We start from the raw sequence: 20,039 nt of genomic DNA on the forward strand, positions 1-20,039 counted from the left end.
GTGTGAAAATCAGAAGTGTTGTGATCTGAGAAGCAGCATCAGCTCAGGATTTCTAGCTGGAAATTAAATCAGTTAACTGACCAGTCTGGACCATACTGGGAACTTAGTCAGGAAAACGAAACTCAAGGGAATTAGCACTCACAAACAGACACATACAAAACAATGGCGAGCCAGAAAGTGGTAGAAGTGGAGCTAGAGGAGATTGCGCTGGTTGAGGAGCACACTGAGAGAGAAAATGTGGACGAGCAGGAGACCAAAGGTAATCAAATCTTTATTTTTGCATTATTTTTTTTTACAGTTCAAACTCAGGACTCACTGTGTGTTTAATGGGAGTGTGTGTTATTAGCAGGATGATACAAACTTTTTTAATCTAATTAAATTACTAATCTCTCATATTTTCTTTGCATGATTATTGTTCTATTGAACTGGACGTCTCCAGCTGACACTGAAGAGAAGACTGCAGATGAAGGCAATGTTTACTCCACTCTCACTAACCCTTCTGAATATGTGTACGGTGCGCCTTCTTCAACTCGCTCTTATACAGTCAATAAAGGTAACACACTTTTATAAAAACAAAATAAATGCAGTATTTTTAATTTATGGAATACTGTTTTGCAGTGCATGCACATATTGATTGTGCACTATAATAATGTGTGATTAAAGTAGATTGTAAAAAATGCTTGGGCTCCACACAATTCCAAAATGTAGTCCCAAAACAAATTGATTAAGTTAACTTAATCGTTTTTACAAATTTAAGTGGATTGAACATAAAACAATGTAAACCAAAAAACAAAACAAAACTAAAGATAAGAATTGTGTCGTTTAAACTCTTTTTAGATAAGTAGTTTGAACAGGCAGCAAAAGTCATGTTTTAGGTATATCTGCCTGTCTGTCGGCTGTCTCTGAAACAAGTGAAAAAGACCAAAAAGAGGAACTAAAACAGATGGAGAAAAAACAAAACAAATTGATTGGTCAGTGAGTTAGAGAAAGTGTCAAGCAAAACAAACAAAATTTCTTATTTCAAAATAAAGGAGGACATATGAAAATTATCTAGAAATAGCCTACACTGTTAAAACAAAATGGTTACATGTACAGTAAAAATCAAGCTGCAGTTACCAGAATGTCATTATGTATCAATAATTTAATGCTGCATTCGCACAACTGGAATTTAGATTACAGCCAGGGTGCGATTTACAGGGGGGTTTGGGGGGATGACCCCCATAATTAACACTTGATCCCTCAGAAGGACATCAAAATAAGATGTATGGGGTCAGCTCTTTAATGGTGAGAAATAGTTCCCCTTCGGATGGGGAACTCCAATACTATGTAGAAACTTCCACTATGGGGATTTCGTCAGAAACCAATCATCTGAAAGAGTATAAAAATGGGCCAATGAAATGCCAATGAGTTGACAACCTCAGCATGCACAGCTGGCGTCAATGACAATCAGTCATGCTATAAAGACGCAGCCAGTGCCATGCTCGACATCCTTTCGCTTTCAGAGCGTTTCACAAGCTTCTGAGAGAGTCATTGAGGGTTTCTCCAAGCTGTGCTGCGCAGAGAGAGTTCGAGACACAGTCGAGCTGGGTTCTTCGCCCTTGCCTGGTGTTCTTGGGTCCGGTCCTCTAAGAGCGGCTGGTATAAGGAAGAAAGTTTTCTAAAAGAGCAACACGGTCGAGCGGCGTGTTTTTTTAAAGATGTCGCTCCGACCGTGCGTTTCTGGATGTGGTGGTTCCCTGTCCCCGGATGATGGGCACGAGCTCTGAGTGGCATGTCTGGGGGTCCAGCACGTCAATGCGGTGCTCGCGAGCAGTCCATGCCGTCATTGCGACGTTATGTCTGTTGCGCAGCTAAGATCGCGGCTCGCCCTTGCAAAAGGGCGACCCACTCCAGTTGTCCCCCGCTCTGCGGTTGGCACTCGGGCAGATCTGAGGGCTTCTAGCGAGAGAAGCGATCCGTCCTTAGGGATGGTCGCCCTTTTGCTTGATGACACCGAGGACCAGATGTCCATCATTGCATCGGAGGGTGGGCTATCATTATGCGACGAGGATCCGGACCCGCTCCCTCCCTCTGGGGTGGCGAGCACGGTCCCGGATCCAGAAGCGGATATGCTGGCCGTGCTTTCCCGGGCTGCTTCGGCCGTGGGGTTGGAGATGGTTTATCCCCCAGCTCCGCGGCCGGACCGACTAGATGGGTGCTACGTGGAGGATAAGAGGGCGAAGCCTTCTAGACCTCCCGTCCCCTTCTTCCCGGAAGTGCACAGTAGGCTCACGCAGTCTTGGAGGGCACCTTTCTCTGCCCGATCTGCGTGCGCCTCTGCCCTCACCACCCTCGATGGTGGAGCATCCAGGGGGTATGAGGTGATTCCCCAGATCGAGCGCGCCATTGCGGTCAATTTATGTCTGCGTGGCGCCTCCTCCTGGCGGGGTCTGCCTCAGCTCCCGTCCAAAGCATGCAGGTTATCTGCCTCCCTCGGAGCCAGAGCCTACAGAGCTGCGGGCCAGGCTGCTTCCGCCTTGCACTCTATGGCCACTTACCAGCGCTACCAAGCACAGGTGCTGGCCCAACTGCACGAGGGTGGTTCCGATTTAGGCCTGCTCCATGAGCTCCGCACCGCAACTGACTATGATCTGCGTACCACCAAGTCAGCGGCGTGTGCCCTGGGAAGGTCGATGGCCACACTAGCGGTCCAGGAACGCCACCTCTGGCTTAACCTAGCAGATATGCGCGAAGTTGATACTCGACTCGCCCATATCCCGGGCTGGCCTGTTTGGCGACACCGTGGGTGAATTCACCCAGGAGTTCACCGCGGTGAAGGAGCAGTCGGATGCGATGGGCAAAGTCATCTATCGGCAGGAACGTAAGACCGCTCCCCCCGCCGAGCCATCCACCTCTGCTGCTCCTCACCAAGGGCGCCCGCCTGTGGCTTCAAGATCTGCTCCGGTGCTCCCGCCCGCGCCTCCGGCCAAGCGGCCGCGCCGAGCACCCCGCTGGCATTCCTCTGGAGTTTGGGTGCGAGACGAGAGCAAGCCTCTCGTCTCCTGTTCTCCCGTGGGACCCCAGCGCTCCCCGGGCAAGCCCACTTACTCCACGCTCCCCCGCCGCTGGCACGTCAGCGATTGTGCGGATGGGGCCACTTGCGAGGGCTCTGCCTGCCTGGTTAGCACGGGCCAGCCCGTCGCAATGGCTCATCCGTACGATCAGACTCGGCTATGCGATTCAGTTCGCGAAACGGCCTCCAAGGTTCACGGGCGTGTATTTCACCAGGGTCAGCCCTGCGTCCGCCCCTGTCTTGCGAGAGGAGATTGCTGTCCTCCTGGCGAAGGATGCAATTGAGCCGGTCCCTCCAGCCGAGATGGAGAGCGGGTTTTACAGCCCGTACTTCATAGTGCCCAAAAAGAGCGGTGGGCTATGGCCAATCCTAGATCTGCGCGTTTTGAACTGCTGCCTACACAAGCTGCGCTTCAGAATGCTCACGCAGAAGCGCATCATCCGATGCGTTCGTCCTCTGGATTGGTTTGCAGCAATAGACCTGAAGGTCGCGTATTTCCATATCTCCATACTTCCACGCCACCGGCGGTTTCTGCGGTTTGCGTTCGAAGGTCGAGCCTGGCAATACAAGGTCCTCCCCTTCGGGCTCTCTCCGTCTCCGTGGGTTTTCACCAAGCTCGCAGAGGGTGCCCTCGCGCCCCTTCGGCTCGCGGGCATCCGCATACTCAACTATCTCGACGACTGGCTGATTTTAGCCCACACTCGGGAGCAGTTGATTATGCACAGAGACAAGGTGCTCCGGCACCTCCACCTGTTGGGGTTTTAGGTCAACCGAGAAAAGAGCAAGCTCGCCCCCGTGCAGATCATCTCCTTTCTCGGGTTGGAGCTGGACTCGATCACTATGGAGGCGCGCCTCTCATGAGAGCGTGCGCGAGTTAATGCTAAAATGTCTGAGTGAGTTTGATAGGAAAAAAGTGGTCCCCCTGAAATCATTCCAGAGGCTCCTGGGGCATATGGCATCCGCAGCCGCGGCCACACCGCTTGGATTGCTGCATATGAGACCACTACAGCATTGGCTTCACAATCGGGTCCCCAGACGCGCATGGCATGCGGGCACACACCGAGTGACTGTCACTGCACTGTGTCACCGCACCCTCACCCCCTGGAGGGACCCCTCCTTCCTACGGGCCAGAGTGCCCTTAGGTCAGGCGTCCAGGCATGTTGTCGTTTCGACAGATGCTTCCAGTACGGGTTGGGGGGCCGTGTGTTGCGGGCATGCTGCTGCGGACCTGTGGAAGGGAACCCAGCTGCATTGGCATATCAACTGCCTGGAGCTGTTGGCAGTGTTTCTCGCTCTGCGCCACTTTTTACCGGTGCTGAGGGGGCAACACGTGCTGGTCAGGAGGGACAGCACGGCGATGGTAGCGTATATTAACCGTATGGGGGGTATACGCTCTCGCTGCATGTCTCAGCTCGCTCGCCGTCTGCTCTGGAGTCATACGCAGCTGATGTCGCTGCTTGCTGTTCACATTCCGGGCGAGCTCAACCGTGTGGCCGACGGGCTCTCATGGCAGCTCCTTACCCCGGGAGAATGGCGACTCCACCCCGAATCTGTCCAGCTGATATGGGCGTGCTTCGGGGAAGCCCAGGTCGACCTGTTTGCTTCCACCGAGAATGCTCATTGCCAGTGTTTTTTTTTCCCTGACCAAGGGCTCCCTCGGCATGGATGCACTGGCCCATAGCTGGCCTCGGGGCATGCGCAAATATGCGTTCCCCCCAGTGAGCCTACTTACGCAGTTACTGTGCAAGGTCAGGGTTGACTAGGAGCAGGTCTTGCTAGTTGCGCCTCTCTGGCCCAGCCGGACCTGGATATCAGAACTCTCGTGACGGCCCCCCCCTGGCGGGTCCCTTTGAGAGAGGACCTACTCTCTCAGGGACAGGGCACCATCTGGCACCCTTGCCCAGATCTGTGGAACCTCCACGTGTGGTCCATAGACACGTCGAGGAAGACTTAGGTAACCTACCGGTGGCGGTGGTTAATACCATCACTCAGGCTGGAGCATCCTCTACGAGGCATGCCTACGCCCTGAGGTGGAGTCTATTCACTGAATGTCGCCCTTCACACTGAAGGTTTACGTGGCCGTCATCTCTGCTCATCATGATGCGGTGGATGGCGGCACCGTGGGGAGGCATAACCTCATCATCCGGTTCCTCAGAGGTGCGAGGCGGATGTTTCCACCCCGCCCCCCTCTCATGCCCTCTTGGGATCTCGCGGTAGTGCTAACGAACCTACGTGGCAATCCCTTCGAAACCCTTGGTGATTGAGGAAACGATTCAGTTAAGGTGTCGAAACACGCTTGCTGCGCCATTCTAACCCGGAAATACATGCGCTTTTTCAGCTTTGTCAGTTCTGTTCACCATTTGGCGAACCCTGCAGAGTTCCTCCGAGGCCCCCAGCATCTGACTCAGCGGAGGAGTCAGGTGTTGGCCCATTACGTTGTTGGCATGCACGCTGGTCAGCCCGCGTTCTGGGTATAGGTGCCTGCTATGTGTGATCCCCGCTGGCGATCCCATACGCTCACTCAGCCACGGTTTAGTCCCCCCTTCTAGGCGGGCTCGTGTCTTCCCTCCCCACTAACCATCCTTATGCACGGACTCCCCATCTCTGGGCTAGTCCATAGGTTGTCACCAGGTCTCCCCTCTGGGTAGCAGGTGAGCTCCGCAGCATCCTCCCTATCGGGACTGAACGCTTTCCCAACGTACTGTCGTATTATAACCTGGGCTATTGCGACTCCCCGAAAAATATAACTGTTCCTGAACAGGTAAGTAAGGTAAGTAAGGGCCAGGGGACACGTTGGAAGACTGTGTCTCGGGGCGTTGTAGGTGCGCTCGCTCTACTGCGTGGCACACCCTTTGCCAGGGACGCAGTAAGGTTCTTTCATTGTGGCGATTTCCATAGATTTCCCCATAGTGGAAGTTTCCACATAGCATTGGAGTTCCCCATCCGAAGGGGAACACTACGGTTACTAAAGTAACCCTTCGTTCCCCGAGGGGGGGAACCGAAATGCTATGTTCCTTCGCCACAACTAATGTCCCTTAGCTGTTGAGCGTGAAAGTCTCTTCAGCTAGAAAAGGATGTCGAGCATGGCACTGGCTGCGTCTTTATAGCATGACTGATTGTCATTGACGCCAGCTGTGCACGCTGATGTGCCAACTCATTGGCATTTCATTGGCTCGTTTTTATACTCTTTCAGATGATTGGTTTCTGACGAAATCCCCATAGTGGAAGTTTCCACATAGCATTTCCATTCCCCCCCTCGGGGAACGAAGGGTTACTTTAGTAACCGTAGCGTTCCCTCTGATCTGCATCTTAAATAATAATATGTATAGTTTATGTAATAAAATGCAAGCAATACATTTGACCACCCCTATAATGGTTCATACCAATGTGAATGCATAATTGCACCAGAAAGTTTTTTTTAACAGTCTGAAACTGGCAGATCTAGCTGACTGATAGACATTGCAAGCGTTTACAAGACACTTCACTTGTAAAATAATATCAAATTAAACAGTTTAAACTTTGACCCATACAGCAACTTCAGAAATAAGTAATTGGGGATTACTGTAGGTCAGAACATACGAAATATCTCTCAAAACACTGAAAATTCAATATGTTTTGTTACTAAATTTAAATATAATTTAAATAAATACATATATTTGATTCACTGAAGCATGTATTAAACACACACACACACACACACACACACACACACACACACACACACACACACACACACACACACACAAACACACATGCACACACACATATATATGTCCATCAGTCAGCTAGATTGCCCATTGGCATCTGTCCATAATTGCCTCCTAATCATCCCCATATCATAATTGGCTTCATCACTCTGTCTCCTCTGCACCAAACAGCTGGTGTGTGGTCTGGGGTAATATGGCTGCCACTGCGTCATCCAGGTGGATGCTGCACACTGGTGGTGGGTAAGGAAATTCCTCTCAAAATGTGTAAAGCACTTTGAGTGTCCAGAAAAGTGCTATATAAATGTAAAACATCCTTAATTATTATTAACAGTAAAACAGTTTTTTTACAGTATCACACAGCCCTACTAACAGGCATGTTCAATTTTCAATTGTTCATTTTATTTTTTTTTGTTTTTGGTAGTGAAAAATGTTGATCCGGTCATTTTTACTGTGATACATATTTATTTTATTGCTTAAAAAACAGTTCTGTCGGCACCAGATATGTGGTGGTTAGTGCGTAGGTGCGCATGGCGACCTGAGTTCGATTCCTGCTTTGTGGTCCTATGCCGATCCTTCCCCTCTCTCTGCTCTCCACACTTTCCTGTCAATACTCTCTACTGTCCTATCAATTAAAGGTGAAAACCCCGAAAAAATAATAAAAAAAAAAACAGTTCTATTAATTTTATAGTTTCTGCTTTTAATTATGTACATTATTAGGAATTAAAGCTTCATCTTATGCTTGTTCAAATGAACGTTTATTGCATTATTTTAGTATCGTGTTTCCATGATGTTTTGTTTTTGTGAATCTGTTCACCTTCTTAATATTCGTATTTACATCAATTTGTGAAAGTTACTTTAGGCATTTTTAGATTATACTTTTTTTAACAAGAAAAAAATATGCACTGCTTCAGATTTACTCACCCTTCACTTGTTTGTTGTTTTAAGTGGAACACAAAAGAAGATATTTTGTGTGTGTGTGTGTGTGTGTGTGTGTGTGTGTGTGTGTGTGTGTGTGTGTGTGTGTGTGTGTGTGTATGTATATATATATATATATATGTATATATATATATATATATATATATATATATATATATATATATATATATATATATATATATAAATAAATAATTTGATTATAAACATATATTTAAATTGATTTTGTTTTTTGTCACAAAATGTTTTAAGTTGTTTCAATATTTGCATTTTCTTGAAATACATTTAGTTCCCATTTCTTGAGGGAAGGCAACGCCTTTATATGAGACAATATTGCCTGTTTTGTCCACCAATCTCCCATTTTAATTAGCAACATGTTGCCCTGAAGGAATAGTTCACCCGCCCCCACAAAAAATAATAATTCAAGAAAATGTAAATTCCCTAATTACTCATCCTCAAGTGGTTCTAATATTAAGAACTTATGAAATTATTTTCCTGTTGAGCACAAAACAAGATATTCTACAAAATGTTGGGAAAAACAGCAGCCATAGACATAGTAGGAACACTATGGAAGTATGTTTTTCACAACATTCTTCAGAATATCTTCCATTGTGTTTAACAGAAGAAAGAAACTCAAACAGGTTTAAAACAAATGGAAGATGAGTAAATGGTGACAGATCATCTATTTTAATTTGGGCCACGGTAAAACCACGGCTAATTTTCACAAGACGTTTTTCACCACAGCCAGGGCTGCAATAATGCAAGAGTTTATCTGGACTTATCACATAGATTTGTTCTGAATGCACGATATAGCAGTTCTAAACGGTGGCGTAGCGTTAACTGCATAATGCAGCCATATGCATTGGCTATATTTTACGTGATGGTTTATGGGTTTGGATATTTTTAAATGCCATTTATTCCAGCAAAATACAAGGTTGTTATCTCTTTGTGGTTATTAAGATTCTGTTGGATGAAGGGCCTTCAAGAAGAATAAAAGCCCAGGCCCCTACAGTCTTACTGTGGTCCTGACCACGGCATAGTAGGCCTAATTTAATTTATATTAACCAAAAATTAGTTTTTTATATATTTATTTGAAACCCTTTGAAAATTACTTGGTGTTCACAGTTTGGGATAACTGGGTGTTTCCCAGCACTGGGTATTAAGTGTACTCATAAGTTAGTGTACTCTCAGTGCTGGGAAGAGCTTCCGCCACATAAAAACTCTATGCTAGAGCAATTGACAGTTCATTTAGCGGTGGTAACCCCTGAAAAAACAGGGATTAAGCCAAAGAAAGGTGAGTGAGTTTGGGAAAACCTATTGTAGGCTATATTTAAGTCATTCAGCATCTTTATCATTCTAGTTAACCCAAACAACTGATCCACACAAATTAGAAGTTGTTTTGTATGTCCATATGTAAACGACGCATATCTCAGACAGAGTTGCAGCTGGAGGACAGCGGGTATCTTATTTAGTTTCAGCAGGGCATCCGAGGACACAGAGATGGTATTGTGTTACTGATAGTCTGCTCAGACTGTGTGTGTGTGTTGCTACAGTGACGGATGAAGGTCTTCAAAGCCCCTGCGCGCGGCCGAGAACCCCTCAAGTGCATCCGCGCGCTCATAAAGAGCCGAGCTGCGGGCAAGTGCGCACTAACCTACTGAAGGGTGTGCAGATTCATTTAGATTCTCTGACCTTCGTCGAATTAAGACGCGTTAGCATAAACATGTACGTAAAACTGTGCAATTTCGGCAAGTCCACAGACGGCAAGCCTAAACCGAAACCACTGCCGCCGGATTCAGGTGATGCATGTTGTCTTTGCACTTCCGTTATTGACTGACATCGATGTACCGACAGATTGTTTTTTTTTCTTCTCTTCCAGATTCATCAGATATTTACCAGAGAGTTCGTGTTTACCGCGTCGTTTCCCTGGTTCTTTTGGTCATCTGCGTCCTCTTGTTGATTGTGGTCATTGTACTGTTTATTAAGTGTAAGTAGCCTACGTAGTACGTACCCTTCAGAACAACTTGTAACTTTTAAGATAATAATATCTTATTAACACAATGTGGACTATATTTTCAATTCTTAATATTACATATGTCATATTATATATTACATATCTGCTATAATTGTTATTCATTATTATTATTGTTCATAATAATAATAATAATAATAATAATAATAATAAATATTATTATTATTATTATTATTATTATTATTATTATTATTATTATTATTATATTATCTGCTATAGGAAACGCCACGTTGTTACATTTGAAAGATTTTGGCAACAATATAGTAAAAGTATAAGCTATATATTCCCACTTACCTTGAATTTACTGAATTTATTAGATGAACTTGGGTAAAATATACAGGCTATATATATTTTTTCTCTGATATAAAATGGCCACATATGTCAGAGTTCTGTATGGGCTTTAAAGAAGAACATATAAGTGCATCTTCCAAATAATACTTTACTTTAATTGTCATGTGGTGTATAGATGTGTGTAAGTGTGTGTGTGTGTGTGTGTGTGTGTGCGTGTGTGCTTATGTGTCTATGTATTCATGTTTTTATATCCTGGTGGGCACTTGAATGCACAGTTGACTAAAGTGAGGTCCCCATTAGTGAACAAGCCTTAGACATGATATACTATAGTAAATAAAGTGTTTTGAAAAGGAGATTCAATATACAAAATGTACACTATAATAACATTGTCAATGTGAAATCCCCACATATAGCAAATCATACCTTTTATGAATTCACAATAACATTGCCTGAATAAAACAAACGAGGCTACCATTTATGTACTGCAAGCAAAAGCATCTCTGTGTAATGCATGTTAAAAGTTGAGTCGCATAAAATTTTAGAAGAGCAGAAGTTACACGTATAGGGCTTTTTTCCTTTGCTTGAAGATCAAATTCTGGCTTTTTTTCCTGATATTATTTTTTAACTGAAACCTTGAAAGAACATTATTTCAAACTTTGCATGTGTAATTTCCTCCATTATTTCTCCATTACCCTCAGTGTACATAACTACTTGCATAAAAATGCAAAAGCTGCTATACACCGCCGGATATTTCAAAAGTAAAAAATAAATGAACCAGGAAAATGTCTATTTGTGAAGCTTTTGTTGACGTAAATGTCCAGTATTGTTTTTTTCTCTATAGAAATTGTTGTACTTCACAATTATTGAATTAATATGTCCAATACTGCACCACAGATGGCTGCCTGGATTTTCAGCTTCTCTGTACTTTTATGTTTTTCTTTTGTCCCTTTTTTAATCATCTTATTCTGAATGGTTTTACTAGAAGAAAACTTAGACTTACGTAATAATTTTATTGTTTACTTAATTTCTGACTTATTTAAATGCCCTTTCTGTTCTCTTGTGTTCTTATGTACCCTCTGCTCTTCTCAACCACAAAAAACTCCTTGTGTGTTTGCACACTATTGGAAAATAAAGCTCATTATGATTCTGATACACACTGAGACTCAATTAAAATGTATAGTAAGTTAAAATGATTAGATTAAAAATAGAGTCGCATATGTCTTTAGAAAATTTGTTTTAAAAATATACAAAATAAAAACTTTTTTAAAGCAGCTTTACTTGGACTGTAAGTAGGAAATAAGTATAGTAACTGCTATTTAGTTGAAAACGGTGACTGACCTTGCATATTTTATGAACAGTGACTGGGATGCACTCATGCCAGCCGACAGAGACCACTCTGGAACAGGAATGCACCTTGAAGAAATGTCAAGAAGTTTACCAACAGCCATTCGAAAAAGCGCGTGAGTTTGTAAACCACAGACTTTATTTATTCATGACACTGCGAGACCTGATATGTTTTTTTGTAGTTGGTGGAAATTAATTCTATTTTGTTCTACAAGATGTTTGACAAGTGAAATTGTTATTTAGTCACTAGAACACTACACAGTGATCAGATTTGAGAACCGGTGAACTGATAATACTGTGCATGCGTGATTCAGCAGGTGGTGAACCGAACACAAACAGTGCATGACAGCAGCACGGCACCGTCGAAATAACTAAAATAACTTGCGTTTATTTCATAACAGAAAATCAATATGGGATTTGAAGTAAATCATGCTTTATTTGTGTTGCAAAACTTAATTGTAAGAAACTTTTCAGATCATGGTGATGTTTTTTAACTACATTGCGAACTACATATTTTTAATATGTTGAGTCATAACACTGGAGGACTGTCATTACCTCATTGTGGATGATGTCATTGCGTTGTAGTATAAAAGAACAGGTGATCCGTTTTTTTTGAACCGGTTTATTGAAACAAACTGAAAGATCTGGCTCACAGAAAATATCAGAACTTCCCATCACTAGCACACAGGTGTCTCTCATTAAGGGCATAATTAATTATTCAAATTTTAATTCTGTCATCATTACCTCACCCTCACTTGTTCCAAATCAATTAGAGTTTTTTGTTGTTCTGTGTTCAACAGAATGAAGGAAAAACAACAACTCAACACTGGCTTGGAACATTTTTGGGTGCACCATCTCTAAAATATTCAGTTCCCAAAATACAGTGTAAACTTGTGCAGTTTGTTTGCAAATAGATCATATTAACTATTATCTTTAGGATTAAGTATACAACAACATGCCTTAATGTAATTATCAAAGAACCAAACAAATAACCCTGCATGATCATACAGTTTATACAGTCTTAAAGTTTTTTCAGCCCATCCTCAAACCAAATTAGAGGTTTTATTTTTCACCATAATGCTAATCCTACAAATTTCAACATCAGAAACTTGTGTAGCCAATCTCCAGGTCTGGCGGGAGAAAATTTAGCTTAGCTTAGCTTAGCTTAGCATAAATAATTGAACTTTTTGAGCATTGTCGCTCAAAAAAAAGTTTTGATCCTATTTAAAGCTTGACTCTGATGGAAATTAAAAAGTTGCTATTTTCTAGGCTGATATGGCTAAGAACTTTGCTCTCATTCCAGCAAAAGAATGAGAGTATTTAGTTCCTAGTCATATTGGCCTAGAATATGCTAAGCTAAGCTAAAAGTGCTCCCACCAGACTGGGAGATCAGCTGAATGGATTCAAAAAATGTTGAAACTCGACTGTTCAACCCTAGTTTCCCAGCATGGTGCTGGATTGCAGCTGGAAGAGCATCCGATGCGTATAAAACATACACTATTGGTGGTTCATTCCGCTGTGGCAACCCCAGATAAATCTGAAGGAAAATGAGTGAATAAATGAATGTTTAACCCTAGGTTACTTGTAAAACGAGCCTATTTCTGAAGAGTTCCTTTAAGTTCAATGATTTTTAAAACAGATATTTGATTGAAATGAATATTTTATATTGACTTAATTAGACCTTTCCAGTGCATATAACCTATTTTTATGTAAGTGTTGTCTTGTTTGTGTGTGTGTGTGTGTGTGTGTGTGTGTGTGTGTGTGTGTGTGTGTGTGTGTGTGTAGAGGGTCTGTGCCGTGACTGTGGCAGTGGCTGGCTGAGATTCGAGAACACTTGTTACTTCCTGTCCGAGACGCGTCTCACCTGGCAGAAGAGCAGAGAGGAGTGCCAGAGGAAAGGAGGAGATCTTGCTGTCATCACTAATGAACGTGTGCAGGTCGGTAAAACCAAGTTAAATCTAACAGGAGTGATTGTCGTATCAATGTGTTTTGCCTCAGGGAACAATATGTCTTCTCTGCAGATGTTTCTGAAAAAGAGGGCACTTATACACTACTGGATTGGCCTGAGTCTTGTGGGGACCAATCAATGGATGTGGATTAACAACACTGTATTGACAGTGAGGTGGGAAACAATTATGTTAACAATTATATTATTATTAAGGGAAAGGTAAAAGCATGCAGTGTAAACTGGCTGCTGAAGGGCGATTCTTGTTTTTTAAAAAAAGGTGATAAAAAAATCTTTAAATTCTCAGCTTATTCCAAACGTGTTTGACTTTTTCTTCTGTTGAACCGAAAAGTAGATATACAGAAACATTGAATTTTGGATTATTTATATATTTATTTATTTTTGGGCTATTGGTTTTCAACATTCTTCAGAGTATCTTATTTTGTGTTTAGCAGGGAAAAAATACTGAGTAAATAGTGAGTAGATTTTTATTTTTGGATGAAATATCCCATTAAGTGTACTCCGATGAAAAATCTGATTTTTCTGTTATTTATATTTTCATACATTTTGTATTTACAAAACTATTGTTTTGTAACCATCTGATGAGGTCAAAAGGTGACTCCCTGAGTTTAATTCAGTTACATTTTATACTAAGTTTTCAAATGTTTAAAAATATATATTTAAATTATTTCTTGGGTTTTGTTTGTTCACTTAAAGAATATAAATAATAGAAAACAGGCCACTTGTAATTTATTTGTGTATCGCCTTTATAACTTATCACATGGTTAAAAAACAATACTTCTAAATTGGATACTTTGATACAATTTAAATGTGACTGAATGAGTATGCTACTTGTGCATGCATACAGATACTGGGGAGATTCTTCTTCCTCTGGAGAATGTGGCATCATGGTTGGAGAGAAACAGGCAGAGCGGAGCTGGCAGCCAGCGCCCTGCAGACTGAACCTACAGTACATCTGTCAGAAAATGTAGACCACACCAATCCATACCATAATTCAGTACATACTCAGAATCATCAGAAATGAGGACAAAACAGTGAACAGTCCTTTTTTTTTTCATACATAATTGTGCAAAAACCTTTTTTGATATTATGTGCTTTATTTGCATTACGGTTGCACTCATTTCTAACCATACTCATCATTTACACAAAGCTTGTTATTTGCACTAAATGTGTCTAATGTTCACACAGTAATGAATTGCACTTACATTCTGTTTGATATGCTTTTGTTTGTATTTCTTAATTAAACTTCCACCTTTATATTTACCAGTATTGATGGTGCACACCTATATATTTGCATATTATACAACACTAAGATAATTCAGAATAACTTAACAGGAACCCTTTTAATACTAGTACCCTTTTAGTAACTTAAATGTTACTAAATCCTGAGCGCTTTTTAGAGAAACCTGAAATTTGGACAATCCACACATTCTTCCTTTTCACACTCTATACTCTTGCGAATGAGACTCCAACGCTCTTTTGATTTCTTCGATTTTTCTTTGTTGCTCTCAGTAATGCTTAGCTCTCCATCACTCTTAGAAGGTTTCTCCTCTTTGGGTGCTTTTACATCTGTTGAGAATGCATCGATGTAGCGTTTCAACTTCTGGGCCATTATGTCATTGCGATCCTCCACTCTGGAATCATTAGATATAGAGGATTAGTTAAACGCTGCAAGTTTAATTCGAAATGAATGCCTGTGTACACATTCCTGCGTAATATTCAAGGTTTTTTGCTGCCGTACCATGGCTGCAGCGGGCACAATGATATTACTCAGCACTTGAAAATTTTGCTAGGTATGAAAATAATGCTAGGTGACTTACAACATGACCACCTGCTAGCACAGGGAGTGTGTGCCAGGCACTCTGAGCAATATCAGTATTTAAAATAGTCGGTTTTGAATTGGATACTCATGCGGTGTGATTTGGACTGACAGTATGAAAACAGCTGTAGAGAAGTGGTCTAAAACCAACACAATCTCACGGTAATTCATAACTTTTTGATTTAGTGGCTAATTCGTATGAATTCGTATGATCTAATTCGTACAAATTTGTACGATTTGCTTATCCCCCAATGACGGTTGGGGTTAGGTGCCATGCCTCCTTTTTAAAATCGTACAATTTCGTACGACTGAACGAATTCGTACAAATTAGCCACTAAACTGACAAAACGTAAAATACGTACATTTTCTCGTGAGATCAGGCTGTCTAAATCTATGTTTTTTTTCTTCATGCAGATAAAATAGCCTAAAGGCTCGGGTTTACTTCTAATACCACATTTAAAAGTGTCTTCTTTTGCTGTAAATTATTAGTATTATTAGTATTCATCAACTAGCAAAACTTGTTCTTAAATTGAAGCCAACGGTAACATTGTCATTGTTCTTTTAAATGTACAATGAATTTGAAATGCATTTTTATAATTATTGCGATTCCGTGAGTCCTTACCGGAGATACCAGCGCTCTCCAAGCCCAAACATCAGACCACAGACACCCAATCTTGGCCACAGGCGCTGTGGCAACTTTCGTTCAAGCATCAGAGTAGTGGCCACCACCTATGAAAAGAGAAACTAACTGTAACCTCTTCCTACTTCCTAATAGTTGCTCTGAGAATGAAGTAGCTAAACTACTAACCTGCGTCCTCCAGAGTTCATCACGTTCTTGAGTTACTCTCCACTGAGTGTCACTCATCATGGCGACCAGGAGATTAAACAGGAGGACGTTAGAGATCAAGCTGAAGCAGACGTGAGTCCAATACACCACTGGATGGGTGAAGAGTGTGTGGTCCACTGGCAAATCAATCTGACCGACGCTCACCTCAAACTGAGAGAAGAGGGTGATGGGGAACGAGCGGTACTGCGGAAGAGCTAAGGGTTCCTGAGTCATGTAGAAAATCCACAAGGCTGCACAGGAAAACAAGGAAATTGTTAATTAGGTTACAGATTCACAAACATACAGGGCTGGGTAGTATGATTATATGTAATTCATATTTGAAAATTTGGTTGAATTAAAACAAAGCCTGATGTGATTGAACGTTGCCACCTAAACCTCGATGTGCACCATGCAGACAAAGACCACTGAAATTTGGGTTTCAATGCACTTCCCAAAAAAAACTCTGGCATGGTTCTAAAATATGTGCAACATGAACCAAAGACATCTGAAGATACGACCTCTAAAAAGGACTGAATGATCAAGTATAGCCACTTTGTCTCTTCTTAGGCACGGTGTTGTCAATTAGTTTAATACGATGATTGAAAACACATCTCCTTGCAGCAGATCATTTCAGGGCTGAGCAATAGATAAAAAAGATCATTATATTGCAATGCATATTGCACTGGTTTAAAATAAGTGAGTGATTTAATACAAAGGTATCTTTCTGTGTCTGCCACTAGCATACCCTTTGAAAGACTTTTCAGCACATCAGTCAATATAGTGCAATGTAGTGTAGAGTGGACATGCTGGTTTTCTTGTTGACAGTTGACAGCTCTGCCCCTTTCTTTAGATGAGTGTCCAAGACATATGATGGGAGATCACATGAAACAACCACAAAGTTGATCATCAACCTCCGGCCAGGGGTATCCTGGTGCCATGTGCACTTATGGACACCCTTATGCTCAAGCATGCCTTTGTTATAGACAAACTGTGACTAGTACAGATGTCCCCTAGTAGAAGAGTCAGAGCATCTTCCAGAAATTAATTATCAATTAACCCTTTAGGTCTCTGTGCTGTGTTGTGAATAAAGCTGTTGCCCAATCAGCATAAAGGAACAAAATCAACTATTTTATGAAATAGACTGCAATGCATTACTAATTTTGGCAAGCAACTTGGAATCAGAGACATACTACAACTTCTAATTAATCTACCTAGCAGTTCACATGTATAGTGTAAGTGTACAGTGTAAATATATTTGAACTAACCAGCAGAAGATCCAATGAGGAAGATGATGGACAACCACATGAACTTTGTTATATCTCCAAATATTGACTGCAAAACAACATCCATATTTTTAAAAAATGCATATTATATTTATAGTTGATTCTAAAACCAGTGAACCACCCCACCTTCTGTATCACAATGACGTAAGGTCCCAGCATCTCAAAACCTCGGGCAAAGTACACAAGGCTGAACCAGCCAAGAATCAGAGAAAAGGCCATCGGAATCAATTCTCCTTGTATTCCAGTGACTCGCAGCCCACACAAAAGCAAAACCAGCAAAGCGTAGCTAATCCTGAAATGAAATGAAAGTTTGAGTGAATGCATGCAGTCAAACTGATTTGATTAGACAGACAGATATATAAATAATTGGTCCCATTTTATATTATTTGCATAAAAAAATAAGTACAATGCACTTATTGTGTTCATATTGTATTGCACAACACTTATGGTGCTACTGAGGTGGGATTGGTTTGGTGGTATGGATAGGTGGGATAAGTTGTAAGGGGTGGGTTAGTCTGGGAACTTTGATCGCTTTGAATGGCCAAGGACCACCCATGATGCTATTTGATTGACAAGTTAACCAACCAATCACTCGACTTGAATACTCGACTTGAACTATTTTATATATAAATCAGAGGACAACTGAGGATCTGCTAAAATGTTTTCAGAAATGTTTGCCATATACATCAGACGTTTAGCCACAGGTCTGTGGGCATTGCTTGGTGTGACGTCTGGGGCCAAGACTAGTGGTGGGTTAACAGATTACTTATGAATGTAAATATAAAAATTTATTAAATATGTAACTATATAGAGATCTTTTTTTAAAGTATGAGTACAATGTTAAACATTTATGTGCATAATAAGTGCATTTCACCACACATTTTTCTACAACACTTAGCCTATAACAAGAACTTACAAAGTGACATGGAAGAGGCCACCAAGGGCAGTCTGGCCAAAAAAGCGTTTAAACCCCCACTGCCAAAATACCGGGGATCTGAACATAACAAAATACAAGTATGAGTGTTTTTGTGTAATGGCAATACATTTTATCCACATCTTTCCTACATCCCATGATGCTTTGCGAGGATTATGGGAGTAAATTCCATTAAGATTTTTTGACTCCCATTAAAACATTGTTTTTAAAAACTTAGAGTGAGGAGTTAGAGTTCATCCATCAAATATTAAAAAGCAACTTATTAGACTTATTATTCTGGCCTAATGGTTAGATAGTGAGTAAACCGAGTTTGTGGGTTGATGTCTCAGGTCCTGCAGCGATTTTAGGGCAGTGCGCAACCAGTGCCAGGGTTCCCACTGTAAGCCAAATATCAAATTCCTTGACTTGCATTTATATGCATGGGAGGATAACCATTTTCAAGGCATACGGTGGTTTGGAAAAGTCAACGATGTAAAACTGCCAAAATGTTCTGTTCTATTGCTCCCATGGTATATGTAAGATTTATTTATTTAAGATTTTTTTAGGACAACAGTATCTCCAGCAGAAAAGATATCCAAAGATGTCATTTTAAATTGTGAATAAATCTGTGTTTGAAGCTAATGAAGGCAGCAGAAGTCAATGGTTTATATGAATTGTTTAGCCTGACAAGTTTATTGTTCTAAAATATTTTAAAGGTTTCTCAAAATAAACTATATTGTTCAAAAAAGTTTTTGTTTTTAACCAGACATTTAAAATATATAATATATTTTAGAGCAGTTCTCACAATACTGTGAAACCGTGATATTTTTATCCAAGGTTATCATTCCGTCAGAATCTTATAGCCGCCCATGCCTACTTGCACTGACTAAAAAACTGAATTTGGAAAAACAGGCTGCTGTTGTGCTCTGCATAATTTTAAAAAAGTTTTAGCTTGAATAACATTTTTCAAGACTTCAATAGCCACTGTGACCGTTCACCTCAGTATTTTGGACAAATTCTACATTATAAAACTTTTTAGTCTTTTAGAAAGTGCTCACTTTCAAGCCAACAGTAAAAATGCTGGTTTGTATTAACTCAATGTTGAGTCAGTTATGAAGGATTTTTGTATATTAAATTTAACTTACACTTTTTAATAAAGAAAGTAGGGTACACTCAAAAAATGAGTACTGCTGATTGTTTAAACTACCTGTTTAAAATTAGCTAAAACAAGACAATTTTTGTCATTTCCTTAGCCAGTTTATTTCTTTTATGTTCAGTCCACTTAAATTTGTAAATAATTAAGTTAACTTAAGTGTTTTGTGTTGATCCAACTACCTGGTTAGGGGATTTGTAGTTCCCAGTGTGCTTTGCTTGGGATTGAATTAAGAGAAGGAAATGTTGACAATAAAAGTAATCTTAGGGCTTTAAAGTTAATAGAAAGACTTGTTAGAGTTTAGTCTGCACTTTAGTTTGAAGATTTAGAAGAGTTTCATGTAATGCTTTAAGTTTTGAGATTACCACCTTGCAGAAGCACACATTTTGGGTGTTGGCAGCTTAATTAGCAAAACTGCAGTTTGTTGCTTTGCTCAGTGAGCAATAACTGTCTTAAAATTTTAAAACTGTCTCAATCAACTGTTCAGTTGAAGTCAAAATTATTAGCCCCCCTCCCCTCCCCTATAACGGAAAAAAAGATAAAAAAAAAAAAACATATTTCTAAGCATAATAGTTTTAATAACTCATTTCTAATATTTTCGCCATGATGACAGTAAATAATATTTGACTAGATATTTTTCAAGATGCTTCTATACGGCTTAAAGTGACATTTAAAGGCTTAATTAGGTTAACTAGGTAGGGTATAATGATGGTTTGTTCT

At 41.1% G+C, this 20,039-nt stretch overlaps 2 protein-coding genes across 3 annotated transcripts in view; one reads left to right on the plus strand and one right to left on the minus strand.

Annotated features, from left to right (window-relative positions):
* si:dkey-26c10.5 (uncharacterized protein LOC563797 homolog) lies at positions 1-14,588 on the plus strand. 2 transcript variants are annotated; one of them, XM_056475814.1, is made up of 7 exons: positions 1-259; positions 440-553; positions 9,572-9,679; positions 11,374-11,475; positions 13,145-13,296; positions 13,381-13,481; positions 14,173-14,588. In XM_056475814.1, exons 1-7 carry the CDS (start codon positions 163-165, stop codon positions 14,294-14,296), a joined length of 798 nt encoding a protein of 265 aa, XP_056331789.1. In that variant the 5' UTR covers positions 1-162; the 3' UTR covers positions 14,297-14,588. The 2 variants fall into 2 exon arrangements, with proteins under 2 accessions (XP_056331789.1, XP_056331790.1); XM_056475815.1 differs by lacking the exons at positions 1-259; positions 440-553 and adding an exon at positions 9,048-9,491.
* trpv6 (transient receptor potential cation channel, subfamily V, member 6) overlaps positions 14,570-20,039 on the minus strand; it is a 24,418-nt gene continuing 18,948 nt past the window's right edge. The window contains 7 exon segments of the mRNA XM_056475813.1: positions 14,570-14,959; positions 15,767-15,873; positions 15,953-16,221; positions 17,236-17,302; positions 17,380-17,545; positions 18,170-18,219; positions 18,221-18,247. Coding sequence (XP_056331788.1) covers positions 14,722-14,959; positions 15,767-15,873; positions 15,953-16,221; positions 17,236-17,302; positions 17,380-17,545; positions 18,170-18,219; positions 18,221-18,247 — 924 coding nt within the window. The 3' untranslated portion in view covers positions 14,570-14,721.

This window comes from Danio aesculapii, chromosome 16, assembly GCF_903798145.1.
Source record: "Danio aesculapii chromosome 16, fDanAes4.1, whole genome shotgun sequence".
Classification (NCBI taxonomy): Eukaryota; Metazoa; Chordata; class Actinopteri; order Cypriniformes; family Danionidae; genus Danio; species Danio aesculapii.

Coding starts and splice junctions, on each gene's coding strand:
- si:dkey-26c10.5 (XM_056475814.1), top strand. CDS start 163: ATGGCGAGCCAGAAAGTGGTAGAAGTGGAGCTAGAGGAGATTGCGCTG. Junction 554..9,571: donor CTCTTATACAGTCAATAAAG/GTAACACACTTT, acceptor CTTCTCTTCCAG/ATTCATCAGATATTTACCAG. Junction 11,476..13,144: donor ACAGCCATTCGAAAAAGCGC/GTGAGTTTGTAA, acceptor GTGTGTGTGTAG/AGGGTCTGTGCCGTGACTGT.